This window comes from Leptodactylus fuscus, chromosome 1 (assembly GCF_031893055.1).
Source record: "Leptodactylus fuscus isolate aLepFus1 chromosome 1, aLepFus1.hap2, whole genome shotgun sequence".
Lineage (NCBI taxonomy): Eukaryota > Metazoa > Chordata > Amphibia > Anura > Leptodactylidae > Leptodactylus > Leptodactylus fuscus.
The window spans coordinates 230,983,992-230,998,885 of NC_134265.1; the positions used below are offsets into that span (position 1 = coordinate 230,983,992).

Sequence of the window (14,894 nt, forward strand, 5' to 3'; positions counted from 1 at the left end):
AGTATATTTACATATAGCTTATACTATGCTTCTCTGAAAATAAGACCTACCCTGAAAATTAGCCCTAGCAAGATTTCTCAGGATTTTTGGAGTATGCTTGAAATATAAGCACTACTCCGAAAATAAACCCTAGCTACAGTTCATCAAAAAAGTATCCAAACAGCTCTACATGTAAAAAAGTAAGTAGAATATAGTAGATCAGATACAGTAGACCCTTCATCAAGGAAAGCAGACACCACCAAAAGAATTGCATCCCCCAAGAGAATTACACATTGACTTTAAGGGAGCTATCTTCACAAGAAGGCACTAAATGAGAGAGTTCTCCACAATAAGAGTTGAATGCCAGTAGTGCTGGTTTCTCACACACAGGTAGTCCCCCTGGCATGACTACACGGGGGCAGCCTCCAGTCACCAGGGGGAGATAACTGCTACCTTTGGCTGCAGTGGAACGGTGCTGCAATGGCAAGAGGACTGAGACCAGAGGGGGACACAAATCTGTGTGTGAGAGCCCATCCACCATTAGCACTTGCCAACTCTAAATTGTTTTGGGTGTAAGGTGATCTAGTGAGTGGATTGTTGTTCATGGGGAAAAAAATAAGACGACCCCTGAAAATATGCCCTAACCTATCTTTCGAAGCAAAAAATAATATAAGACCCTATCTTATTTTTGGAGAAACACGGTATGCTGCAGATTTTCCATGTTGATATGCAGGCTGAAAGTGCATAGCATATTACATAAGCAACGTAATGGTTGAGATGATATCCACAGACTTTGGGTAAAATATGTGGTGAATCAGTTGCGTATGCTTGATTCATATCATATGTGGACGTGCCCTAAAGGTTTGGGGGAAAGCATATAAGTTTGTTATCTATCATACAGGTGTAGCTCAGGCTAGAGGAAAATAAACTTTTCACCATTTCTTATTCTGTAATAAGGCTCAAGTTCCTTTTTTAGTAATTTTTTTTTCTCCTTCTCCATAGAAGAACACGAAGAGTTTTTAAAACGTTATTCTGTGGTGTTTGATCCGGACACCAGAAGTGATGTACTTGTTGGTACGTATATGTCTTTTCTGCCTGAAGGAATTTGGCTACTTTTTGGCACTAAATGTGCATTTCATAGTGGTTAGGGAAAAACTAATACATCAGAGGGTATTGGGATGGTTAGCAATTTACTACAATTTGTAAATCTCTGTCATCCTAAACAGCTGTGTTTCATCCTTTGGTGGTGTCTAGCACTTCACAACTATAACGGACTACAGGACAGGAGCCTTGTCCCAAATTTAAACACATACTGTATGCTTTCTGCAAAATCAAAAATATTGAATGCAAAGGAAAAAGTATAGGGAAGAGCCATAGTAGAAAACCTCTCAAGTGAATTATTTGTCTTTGACAGCCATCTAAATATGGGTATACATCTTCAGACTGTGGAACCTTATATTAAAGGATACAAGCATTTTGAATCACATGATCTCCTCTAGCATTTTTGCTAAAGTTTTAATAAGCAAAGGTGTCGATTTTTCTTATTCTGAGAGTGATCAGGAGAGACAAGCCTAAATGGTATTTTGATAAAATGTGAACAGGTATTAAAGGAGAACACACCATGGATACTGATCAGTCTGCTTCTTGAGGTTAATGTTAAGCTGGCCATACACATTATTTTTTTTTTCTCAGTTGCCTTGGATGATTATAAACCAACTTGCACAGACTTGCTGTATTTAAAAAAAAACAAAAAACAGTTAAACTTGTTTAGTTTTTAATACTGATGTACAAACAATCCCATCATTAATTGGATGGCCATCTAAGGGCTAGTTCACACGTGGTTCCCCGTGTACATATTCCGTCGTGGCTTTCTGATCCGGATTAGGCCCAAATGGGCCTAGTCTGGAAGGTGGTGTCGCGAGGCTGACACAGAATCCACCTGAAGAAAGGGCAGCTTGCTTCTTTTTTCCGCGAGCGGGAACAAACCACTCTCATGGAAAAAGGAAATTACCTGCCCCCATTGATTTCAATCGGAGGCGCTTTTTTGAGTAGGATTTTGACGCAGATTCCGACCATTTTGCCAGTGTGAACTAGCCCTATAATCTAAAGTGTATGACCAGTCTTAGTTATTTTTTACGTGTCAAAGCAGCCTGTTCTTGGTGAAATATTTAGATTTATTCCGCCATCTGCTTGTTATTTAGATATTGTTAATATTTTCAAAGACTTGTTTTCAATTTTTGCTACGTTCTTTAGATCCCCGGATGAGGTATAGATCATGTTCTAGAAGAACTTTTAAAATCTCATTTTTATTTTATTAAGCAACAGTTCTGTAGCATTTTTTTTTTTTTTTTTGATAATCATGCATTGTACTGTTATTCCTACTAGAAATGTATAAGATAATCCTTTAATAGGCCCACCATGGGGGGAATTCAGTGTGGTACAGCAGCATTGATAATATAGTAATATATTACAAGAAAGAACACATACAAGCTCTTAGCAGATAGAGAAGATACTAGGAATCATAGCAACAAAAAAGTAGAGAAACACTGCAGAATCACTTACCATATTTTTTAGACTATACGAATGTGGAGCATCGCCATGTTCCTGCCGCTGCTGGCTTCCTGCAGCAACAGGAGCGTGGCAATGCTACAGGCCCCGGCACCAGTGCCGGCGTTTAAAACCCTTCCCAGCATCCACCGTTCTATTGCCGGGGAGGGATTGATGCCGGGTCTGTAAGAATAATGGCGGCCGCTCTGCTGCAGAGTGGTCGCCATAGCAACCGATTCTCCGCTATACGCGGAGGCCCAAAGCTAATGCCCGCAATTAGAATGCATTCTAATTGAGGGCATTAAAACTTAACCCCCCTTCTCCCCAAAGTGTAGAATACAACCCCATACCTTTAAAGTTGCAGGCCAGCTCCTGCGAGGCGTCGCAGGAGCCGACCTGTTCTGGTGACAGCCGGGAGCCAACTGAAGGCTCCCAGGCCTGTCATATCTATATTACTATTGCGGTTGGTCTATGACCAGCCGTAATGGTAATGTAGAGAATCTCCCATAGACGGCAATACACTTCTATTGCCGTCTATGGGACTTGCAATCAAATGATTGCAGGTTCAAGCCACCTAGGTGGAAGGGACAATAAAATAGTGGAAAAAAAAAAAAAGCTTTATTAAAATAAAATCTTCTAAATCACCTCCTTTCCCTAGAATACATATAAAAGTAGAAAATTACTGTGAAACACATACACATTAGGAATCCCTGTGTCCGAAAATGCCCAGTTTACTGATATTTTTCAAACCACCGTGGGGGTTTTTTTTCACCGTTTCGCCTCTGATTTAAATAAAAGGTGATCTAAGCAATAGACATTCCCCAAAATGGTATAACTAAAAAGTACATCTGGCCCCACAAAAAAAAAAAAAAAAACGCTCTATGGATCTCCGTACAGCTGCAGAGTCACCTGTCAATATGGCCTTGCAGCTGTTGCAAAACTACAACTCCCATATATTAAATATTTTACCATTTTTTTGCTTCAAAATTTTTTTCCTTATTTTCCTCCTCTAAAACCTGGGTGCGTCTTATAGTCTGAAAAATACGGTTCTCTGTATGAAGTGAACTTCACTTAACCTGATGTTGATTATACAGCTTGACCGTGGTTGGGAGGAAGGATCTTCGATAACACTCTTTTCCACACTTGGGGTGAAGCAGTTGGTCACTGACAGTGCTACCCAGTGCTGTCACCGTCTCATAACATGGGATGGGAGTTATTAAATGGTAACACTCAGTTGTCCTCTTTTGTCACTACACACTACCACTTTGGAAAAAAATACAAATATCATAATCACCTGTCCCTAGTGCTCCTGTGTCTCCCAGCGTAGTCCGGTCCGTCTGCTCCAGTGTTTTCTTCCAGTGGAAGTCCCCACCACATGTACCACACAATCCAGTCAGCGGCCTAAGGAAAGTTACATAGGACGTCGCTACTTTTCTTAGGCTGACGAACAACTGATTGGCCTCAGCGGTCATGTACAGTGGGGATCAGCAGGACCAGACCGAGAAGGGAGGAAAAAAAAAAAAGTGGTTATCCTGGACAACCCCTTTTAAGATTAATTATAATTTTTATATATATATATATGTATGTAATATATGTACAGTGGGGCAAAAAAGTATTTAGTCAGTCACCAATAGTGCAAGTTCCACCACTTAAAAAGATGAGAGGCGTCTGTAATTTACATCATAGGTAGACCTCAACTATGAGAGACAAAATGAGAAAACAAATCCAGAAAATCACATTGTCTGATTTTGTAAGAATTTATTTGCAAATTATGGTGGAAAATAAGTATTTGGTCACCTACAAACAATCAAGATTTCTGGCTCTCACAGACCTGTAACTTCTTCTTTAAGAGTCTCTTCTTTCCTCCACTCATTACCTGTAGTAATGGCACCTGTTTAAACTTGTTATCAGTAGAAAAAGACACCTGTGCACACCCTCAAACAGTCAGACTCCAAACTCCACTATGGTGAAGACCAAAGAGCTGTCAAAGGACACCAGAAACAAAATTGTAGCCCTGCACCAGGCTGGGAAGACTGAATCTGCAATAGGCAACCAGCTTGGATTGAAGAAATCAACTGTGGGAGCAATAATTAGAAAATGGAAGACATACAACACCACTGATAATCTCCCTCGATCTGGGGCTCCACGCAAAATCTCACCCCGTGGGGTCAAAATGATCACAAGAACGGTGAGCAAAAATCCCAGAACCACGCGGGGGAACCTAGTGAATGAACTGCAGAGAGCTGGGACCAATGTAACAAAGCCTACCATCAGTAACACACTACGCCGCCAGGGACTCAGATCCTGCAGTGCCAGACTTGTCCCACTGCTTAAGCCAGTACATGTTCAGGCCCAACTGAAGTTTGCGAGAGAGCATTTGGATGATCCAGAAGAGTATTGGGAGAATGTCCTATGGTCTGATGAAACCAAACTGGAACTGTTTGGTAGAAACACAACTTTTCGTGTTTGGAGGAAAAAGAATACTGAGTTGCATCCATCAAACACCATACCTACTGTAAAGCATGGGGGTGGAAACATCATGCTTTGGGGCTGTTTCTCTGCAAAGGGGCCAGGACGACTGATCCGGGTACATGAAAGAATGAATGGGGCCATGTATCGTGAGATTTTGAGTGCAAACCTCCTTCCATCAGTAAGGGCATTGAAGATGAAACGTGGCTGGGTCTTTCAACATGACAATGATCCAAAGCACACCGCCAGGGCAACGAAGGAGTGGCTTTGTAAGAAGCATTTCAAGGTCCTGGAGTGGCCTAGCCAGTCTCCAGATCTCAACCCTATAGAAAACCTTTGGAGGGAGTTGAAAGTCCGTGTTGCAAGCGACAGCCCCAAAACATCACTGCTCTAGAGGAGATCTGCATGGAGGAATGGGCCAACATACCAACAACAGTGTGTGCCAACCTTGTGAAGACTTACAGAAAAAGTTTGACCTCTGTCATTGCCAACAAAGGATATATAACAAAGTATTGAGATGAAATTTTGTTACTGACCAAATACTTATTTTCCACCATAATTTGCAAATAAATTCTTACAAAATCAGACAATGTGATTTTCTGGATTTTTTTTCTCATCTTGTCTCTCATAGTTGAGGTCTACCTATGATGTAAATTACAGACGCCTCTCATCTTTTTAAGTGGTGGAACTTGCACTATTGGTGACTGACTAAATACTTTTTTGCCCCACTGTATGTATATAGCAGGAAGTATACCATGCTCAGTGGGCAATGAACATAGAATACAAATGCCACAGACAATAGTAATGGCAATCAAAGGTGTGAGGTCCATAAACATGTTTCTGTCAAGATGTGGTGCTGAGAGTACATTAATGAGAAATAAAATGAACTTTTTTGCTTCTAGCAAGTGGCTGCAATGAAATAGAGTGAAAAATTTAAAGGGGTCTGAACATCTTCCGTCCCCACTCTGTGTGTGTGTATGTGTGTGTATATATATATATATATATATATATATATATATATATATATATATATATATATATATATATATATATTTTACACAAATACACAGTGCCTTGTGAAAGTATTTGGCCCGCTTGAACTTTTGCCATTTCAGGCTTCAAACATTTTTCTTTGGGGGGGAGGGGGGATCACCTTTCCCAAAATAGTTCATCTTGGACAATTTCTTTAATGATTGTTTAGTGCTGATGGCAGTTTTGTGGGTAGATATGCCTATGTGTTTTTCAACTGCCACATAGTGTTTATGTGTAAGTAGTGTGAGCTTTCCACTGATGAGGGCTCTGGCATGTGGCATATGATAACTGATGTCTCCTATAAAGTCTGCCTTATATGTAACTGTAGCATATACAGCATATATCTACCGTTGGACCATTGGAGTTTTCCTCATCCTCTATCTCCACACCTAGGACAGCGCTGCCCACTGACTGTTGTGCAGGTAGGCCAAGTAAGTGAGTGACAAGTTGCTTCTCACATGAACTCCCCCTCCCTGCTACAAACATATCTAATCACATCAGGCTACTTGAATGAGCCTTTGGGTTTCTCTGAGAGTTGATCTGTGGATGTAGTTACATGATACAGCTGGAGCTGCTTTAGTGAGTAGGGGTCCCCCAGACTTAAGAGCCTAATCATAACTGTGACCAATGCAGTGGCTTTAACCACTGATGCTGTATGTTACAGTGAATTTATTTTTCTCTTTTTATTTCAACTTTACTTACTCTGCTTGTATATTTGACAGAATGCATTGCCCAAAGTGAAAACAGTGAGTTTGTTGGAAGTGATTACTTTACATATTGGCATAGCTTCAACAATGATGTATTTTCCTCTGGGAAGTTGATAATTGCCCCGAGAAAGAAGATCGATAGGCAGATTTTCATAACCAGCATTATGGTGAGTAAAGATTTTAAAATAAAATGTTATGAGGTGAAGAGAAAGTGGGGAATAATACACTACAATTTAGGGTTAATTAGATATGTCTGTATAGTCTACCTTTTAAATGGAAAAATTGTTAAAAAAAAAAAAATGTAACTTTCTTTAGAGGTGGGAGAGCATGCCTGATTTTAAAACATTCTAGAAAGAGACCTACATATGTTTGCTTAGTTTCTAACATATAGATTTGGCAAAATTAGTCATGCACTGGCAATGAGTATTGGATTTTGAGCAAATCTAAATTATACTGTGTTTTTTTGCTTTCACTTTTTCTGAGGTTTAGTCTATTTGCTTTGACTTGCATCTCCTGGCTCTAAAACTTCATGGACAACTTCATGTAATTTTGCAGCAAGTCGATTCAAGATTCGTACTACATTGTAATAATAAAAGTTAAAAATGCTCGGAATTTATTCCATATAATACTCATACTTCTCTATATACATTCCACAAATTGAAGAGATCAAAAATAAAAATGAGTCCTTGCTGATTGATTTCTTATTGGTAATAAACCATTTTTTCAACTATAATGTTTAACGGTTCTCTGTCTTCATTATTTATAGATTTACTATATTGAAGAAGGTGAAGTGCAAGTGAATCTACACAAGTCAGAGAAGATTCTAAAGGATGGCGACTTCTTCTTTGTACCTCCAGGTGAAAAAAATATTCAAAATGGTTTTCATTCTTACGTAAGAGCTTTGCAAAGTAAGACTTTCCAAATAAAATCTATAAAAGGTAATTTAGTGTACACTGAACATACATATATGTATGTTCTCTAAGTTGTAAGCTCAAACCTATCACTTCAGAGCTATTACACATACAGTCTATTGCTCCAAAGATAACTGAGTACTGTACTCAACTATCTAGTGGTTCCATGGAAATAAATTGAAGATCAATTTGCCTGCATAACTATTTCAAATAGGGAAAAAGAAACCCCTTTCTCACGATAGTTGCTTGTCCCATCAGTTGGTCCCCTGTGGATCTACAACTTATTTACTATCCTTTGGATAGGCCATACATCTCTGTTGGTAGAGGGGGCAAAAAGCACCTTTTCCTCCCCCTGCCTTCCCAACGGTCAACTGTTTATATGGTATTAACTCCCCATACTATGCAGTGCACTGAGCCTAGACATCAGGAGATGAACAATAAGAAACCAGTATTTGTGACAATAATGAATACCATAAAATTATGGGCATCCTCAAAAAAAACATCTGTTAACATATCAGCAGTTTTAGGCTAGGTTCACATCTACACACAGGGACCTTAATGACTGAGAGCCAGACTGCTAAAACACTGGACACCATAGACTATTATGGCTCTGCTGGGTGTCCATCATTTTTATATTGAAATCAGCAGAGTGATTATAACTACTGTATATGCAGGACTTGTCTCTGTGCCGATTCTTTCCGGTTTCTGCACCAGAGTCTCCGATGAAGAAAATCCGTCGCAGTTTGCACCCAGACTTATACACTTGGAACGCAATTATAAGATCCTTTTAATATGCAACAACTCTCTGCTGTAAATAAGAGGCTGTGAGGTCTGAAATGCCTAAAATCATCCATTAAACCAGGCTTATTTAATATGACCATAAGTAAATGAGGTGGTGGATCATTTTACCACAATGTATGTAGTTTCCCTGTGGCTAGATGTCTGTCCACTCAACTAGTGTTATTAGGATACCTATTAATGTGGTGTCATATGCCTTTTGGGTGAGCTGGCTGCACTTATGTTACATTTCTTTTATTACCAAGTCAAGCCACTGGTCTTTAATGTATTCTAAAATTTTTGTTTTTCAGGTAATATCTTCACTATTACCAATCTTCAGGACAAGAATGCGGTGTTGGTCTACAATGTTTTAAAAATGCTCCCAGGGCTTGCAAATAATAATAGTTAGAATATGAGTATCTGTGTTGCCTATGAGGGCCAGTTTTATTTATGGTGTTACTACTCAGTAGTGTTGTACATAATTTTATGGTGTTGCATACTTGCAGAATTGATTGCTCTTCACCAGTATATAAGAATGCATTGCAGTGTACCCACCCTACTCTGTTGACATGCTGCAGATGTCTTTGTCAACAAGTATTGTCATGGACCGCAGTCACAGTGGCTGGCACTTAAACTATTTTGTTACATTGTAAAAATCAAGTCTCCTTGGAAGCAGCAACAACTGGAGGCAGAACCAAATCAATAAGGTGGGAATATTAAAAAGTGTTTTATTTTGTTTCACATGCTGTGAAGGGTAAAATTGTTTTTTGCCAGAAATGTTCTTTCATTGTTGCATTTAAGGTAAGGTAATTAAAGGGGTTTACCAGGCACATTAGAAAATCCAGGACAGTGGGCTAAAATTAAAATAAAGCCATACTCTTCTACCTCATGTCCTCACATTCTGTTGTTCCTGTCCCATTCTGTGCGCACACTGGCAGGGCTGCAAGTGAAGCTGATCACTGGCCTCAGTGGTCACATGTTGGATAGCAGTGATGATACTGCTAATAGATCACTGGTACTCAACCTGTTAGAGCTCAGGCCAATGATTGGCTGCAGGAGTCACCTGACTGTCTTCAGTTCCATTCTAGCCAGTGGGGGCATGAAATAGGAAGGGAGACCTACACTGGAACAGCCTTAATTTGCCTGGAAAACCCCTAATTTGCACATGGTTTCTTAAAATTTTATTCTGTATTGTGTCTACAGATCTTATACAGGACCCATGTCTCCTAGGTGTCAGACTACAAACAAATTTTGTACAGTCTGACAATGAGCTTGTATAAGGAAGTACAAGTACATAAACTGACTAGACACACAACATTCTAAATTTTTAAGTAAGGGTATTTAAAAATGTGTTTTGTTTTTTACATTAAAGGGTATATGTATAGCTCACTGTGCTATGCTGTTTTCATAACTACCATTTGCTCCAGTGTGAGTTAAAGGAGCAGCGCAGGACAGCTGTGTTCTAGTCTGGCTGAACACCATGGTCAGGATTTACTGGAGCATATTCCCATTTCGGCTATGAAATGGGAATACACCTTTAATATATACTGAGCAACTTAAAAAAAAATAGCTGTAATGCTGTACGTATCTTTTAAGCCCTTTCAGGCCGTTTTTTGTTTCAGAAATGTTCTTTTAGAAAAAACATAAAACAAGTAATGTTAGCTGTACGTTTTTCTTCTCTCATTGACAATGCAGACCCTTCTGTCTGACACAGACAAGTTTTTATGTATGTTAAAGGGAGCCTGTCAGGTCAATTTGGGACCCTGAATCATCCACAGGTTCTTGTAGACCTGAGGTTTAGTGTTCCAAATCACCCTGTTTTAATGCAATCTGCAGTCACATTAACAGTAAAAAATCCTTTATGCTTGCCTAGAGAACAGTCCGATGAGTCTCATTAGACTGTTCTCTGGTACTCCCGGCGCCTGTGCTGTTTTTCAGTGAAGCCAGAGATGTACACCTTGGCCTCACTGCGCAAGTGTTAGAGATACGGAGCCTGCACAGTGAAGCCAAGGTTTACTCCTCTGACTCCATTGAAGAACTGTGTCGGTGCGTGGTGTACAGCAGAAGGGCAAGTATAAAGCTTTTTTATTTTGTAAGAGGCCCTGCATGGCATTAAAGCAGGGTTATTTGGGACACTAAAAACCAGGTCCATACGGGCATGTGGGTGGTTTAGTGTCCCAAATCAACCTGACAGGTTCCCTTTAAGTAAAGTTAATTGGATTGGTGTGTTTTGTAGATAATATCAGGAGGCTAACTGAATTTTTGTGAATTATTTTATTATTAATCCTGGGAACTTGAAGTAAGGGGGGCGTTCACACTACCGTCAGTGTCCGACAGGTAGTGTCCACTGCTAGTGTCCGTTCAAAATCTCGCACGGACACTAGGAGCGGACACTAGCTGTGTCCGTGACACTTGTCATTCATTTAAATGGCGATCGGGTGCGTTCTTTTGCACTCTTGTGCCTGTCCTTAACTGTCCATTTGTAAAGATGTCCGACTTTTCAAACGGACAGAAAAAACCTACATGTCGGGTTTTGCTGTCTGCTTGAAAAGTCGGACATCTTTACAAACAGACAGTTAAAGACAGGCACGGAGTGCAAAAGAACGCACCCGATCGCCATTTAAAATGACAAGTGTCACGGACACAGCTAGTTTCCGCTCCTAATGTCTGTGCGAGATTTTGAACGGACACTAGCAGCGGACACTACCTGTCGGACAATGACGGTAGTGTGAACGCTCCCTAAGAAAAAAAAATGTGGACATACAGATGTAGCACAGTTAACCAGAATTTCTGCAGTTAGATGATCGTCTGCAGGGTAATAGCTTGGCACTGAAGACCACAGAAAAAAACAAAAAAAAAAAAACAAAACATTTTTCTAATGACTTTTCAGTGTTTTTTGTGGCCTTCTGTAATCAGACATCACCCTGCAGCAGATTAAGCAATTGTACAAGTTCAGCGCTGCTGCATCTGTACATTAAACTATCTTACAGTTTGTATATGCATTTCTTATGCAGACCCATGTCTATGTGCAAACAAACCTCTTCCATCAGATCTCTCTATTGCTGTCTGTAGGTAGCAAGGCCAATGGAGGGAAATATCACATGACTCCAATCTTATACTACACATGGTTTGTTATGTAGCTGGTTTCATTGCACAAACATACGTCTGCATTGGAGTTATGTACAAAAAAGACAGGTTTTGTTTGATCGAGACTAATTACATTCCATATAAGATATGAAGCCATTTTTAAAGAAATTGGTTACAAAAATGCTCCTAGCCTTTAAAGGGGGTAAAAAAAAAAAAATGGAAATAAAAGTCACTTTAAAATAGTTCATTGAATACAGTCAGCAATGTAAATGGTGGATGTTTGTTAAATTTTGCCTGATGTGGCTAAGTTCAGGGCTCTGTATATAGCTCTATATAGATGTTATACCAAGTAATTGCATTGTTGAAAAGGACAACGATGTGCTATACAGTTGTATAAATGTATGTTATGTAGACTTAGTGTAACTTTATTAATATTGTTATTTTTCTGGAAAAAGTTTAATATTTGTAATGCACAATTAAAAAAAATTACAGTTGTTTTCCCTGCTAGTTTTCCTTTAGAAAGACTATGTACCCAGGTCTATACAGTAGTTATCTGGAATTTATCAGTCAAGCTGGAATTAATAGGTATACAAGAATGGTAGATCTGTATGCCTTCAGTATACAAGGTAGGCAACTAGTGGCCATGGCAACCCAATGCAAGAGTTGCTGAAGAAATCCTCACTGTTGACCTTAGCATTTTTCATTAGAGCAGGATCTTGTGTATTATAGGATATCCAGACACCCATTGCAACCAGTACAGCATACCTCTGTAGGGTTTGTTCCGCACTGCTGTTTTCTCTAGCCCTTACGATTCCTAAGCAATGGTTTCTGCTAATTTCAGCACACAATATGCTAATTAGACTCCTTACTGTCAGACGGGGATCCAAAGCTATTAGCTCTAGCCTAGGACCCCCCAGCAGAGAGCCGAAAATCTAAAATGGACTACTCGAGAACAGTGAAGGCAAGTGACAAAAGAGGAAAAGAGGGTTTGTTGAAGGATGCCAAAGAATTGGAGTTTGAGATGGTGCAAGGTCCTCTTTAAAGCGCTTGTTTTAAAAATGTAGTTTAATATACAGTTCTTATCATTAACATGTTGATCTAGGTTCTTGTTCATCCAGAATTCCTGGAGTTTTGTCAGATGTCTGATATCCTGAATCCACTTTATTCTATTAGATGCAACATCCAAAATTGTGATTTTAGTGTTCTCCAGACTCTCCAGAACTTTGATACCATTGTCACTTGGGTTCACTCTCGCTGGTTCACAAGACTTTAGAACTCTTCAACAGTGCTGTTGGGTTATTTGGCGTATCCATATTCTGCAAGTTTGTAATCTAGTTCTTCCGAAGAAACAAACTGTCCTGATCTCGATCTCACAAATACGATTTCAGCCCAGTTCCAACAAATGGAGCTGTGTTAGAGAGCCAAGGTTTTCAGCATGGCTAATCTTTACCAGGTAAAGATGCCTAAGTTTAGGAGTCTTAACCCCTCAATATGTTTCAGAAGTTTGAATGTCAGATCCAGCATTTGGAGCGGTCTCAGTTTATCCAGGTTATGTATAATACAAATCTGATTATAATACAGGTTCAATTGATTCAATATCACCAACTGCTTTAGGTTATCCATCACCATTATTAGATTTTGACCCTGGCACCTGGTATGAGCTTTCATGAGCACTTTGAATTCCTGAATAACTACTATTCGCATAAGTCAACTTTCTCAGCTTCAGGATCCAGAAAAATCAAATTCTCTGGTGTCTCTGAGTCTTCTTAAGGTTTGAAGGTCTCCAAAGTTTTGTGAACAAGTGTAAGTTTTACCTAAGCGACAATAGCATCCAAGTCCTGGAGAGTCTGGAGAATTACTAAAATCACAACTTTGATATTCTGAGTCCACTGCAAATCCATCCAGATATCTGACAGAACTCTAGAAATTCTGGACAAACGACAATTTAGTAGACAACTGGGCTGACTTGGAAGAGCTGAGTGGTGCCAAAGGTTTGCAGATAGTTTATCTGGAAAGGAACCCCATACAGAAGGATAACCAATACAGGTGCAAAATCACACTAGCTTTGCCTTCTGTCCACCAGACTGATGCAACAGTGGTCGACAAAATTATGTTCTTCTCCCCCCTCCTCTCACGGGGCAGTTCAACTCCAGCCTCTTTCATAAGATAGACTTTTGTTTGGAGACTATGAAGTGATTGTGTTCCTACACAATTGTTACTGAGACCTTCCACTGGTTAATGCCAGTCTGAGCAGTTCTGTGAAAGGGACTCGAAAATTAAAATAATGCATTACTCCTTTCTACCACATGATGTCGCTAAGAGCATTTAGTATATTTAAGTTCATAGATTTCAAAGAATTACCTTTTTAAGTAATTGAACATTGCAGTCTACCACTGCATTGACCTAAAAGTTTACTTTAGTCCAGTGTTTTCAAACTTTTTCAAACTCTGGACATCCCTGCAAAATAATTTTTACCAAAAGACAAAAAACATATGAATGCACCCTCAAAGCTATACCATTTTATACTTTATACCCAGCAAATACAGCAAATTCACCTTTTAAGGGCCCGGAAAAGTTTTCCGCCGTGTGGCTCTCCGCATCATCGGCATCCCGCTCCTGATTAGGCCCAGATGAATGGGACTAATTGGGAGTGAGTCTCGAGCCATGAATGAGTCAGCCACGGGAAGATAGGGCATGTCGCTTCTTATTCTCGATAGCTGAAAAAAATCGATAGCGGGGAAAAAAAGTGAGTGATTGCCATTGAAATGAATGGGAGCCTTTTCTGCAGACGGATTTTGAGGTGGACACCGCCTCAAAATCCGCCTGCAAAAAAACTGTGTGAACATACCCAAGCTCCCTTAGTTGACCCCACATAGTATATGCTCCCCAGGGGCCCAACACGCAGTATATACTCCCCAGTGGCCCCCAGGCAAATAGTAATGTCCTCCAGTAGCTCACAGGCAACTGATAATGTCCCCACTGTGGCCCTCAGACAACTAATAATGTCCCACAGTGTCCCCACACTGTGGTTGTGCTATATAAACAAGAAACAAATAACACTTGCCCCTCGTCAGTCCCCAAAGCTTGGAGGTTCTCAGCTTGGTCTTCAGCAGGCATTTCTTGCAGAAGACTTCCTGTTGCACCGTTCTTATTAAACATTGGCAACTTGAGAAAGGCGACGTAGCCATTTCTCCTCCGGATATGACATCATTGCTTTAGTCCAATGCTTCTCACATTGTGAGGCAGAACTCAATAGTGGGGTATCTCCAAGCTGTTAGAAGCAGATTGAGGATGTAGTTTTGACATGTTGTATGGATATCTTTATGGTTGCATCAATCGCAATATGAAATCAGACATAGTTGCAAATTTGCACAGTTAAAATCTG

At 39.9% G+C, this 14,894-nt stretch overlaps 2 protein-coding genes and 1 pseudogene across 3 annotated transcripts in view; 2 read left to right on the top strand and 1 right to left on the bottom strand.

The window, feature by feature from the left end:
- The window catches only part of CENPC (centromere protein C), a 146,943-nt gene extending 138,030 nt beyond the window's left edge, over positions 1-8,913 (top strand). For both annotated transcript variants that reach the window (XM_075283754.1, XM_075283763.1), the window contains exons 23-26: positions 982-1,053; positions 6,750-6,901; positions 7,501-7,591; positions 8,734-8,913. In XM_075283754.1, coding sequence (XP_075139855.1) covers positions 982-1,053; positions 6,750-6,901; positions 7,501-7,591; positions 8,734-8,831 — 413 coding nt within the window. In that variant the 3' untranslated portion in view covers positions 8,832-8,913. The remainder of the gene's footprint in view (positions 1-981; positions 1,054-6,749; positions 6,902-7,500; positions 7,592-8,733) is intronic.
- UBA6 (ubiquitin like modifier activating enzyme 6) overlaps positions 1-9,242 on the top strand; it is a 344,476-nt gene extending 335,234 nt beyond the window's left edge. The window contains exon 34 of the transcript XR_012717326.1: positions 9,229-9,242. The gene's annotated coding sequence lies outside the window, so the exon portion shown is untranslated. The remainder of the gene's footprint in view (positions 1-9,228) is intronic.
- A 3,165-nt stretch (positions 9,243-12,407) lies between these two features.
- On the bottom strand, positions 12,408-14,668 carry LOC142214172 (uncharacterized; annotated as a pseudogene).
- Between the last annotated feature and the right edge of the window lie 226 nt (positions 14,669-14,894).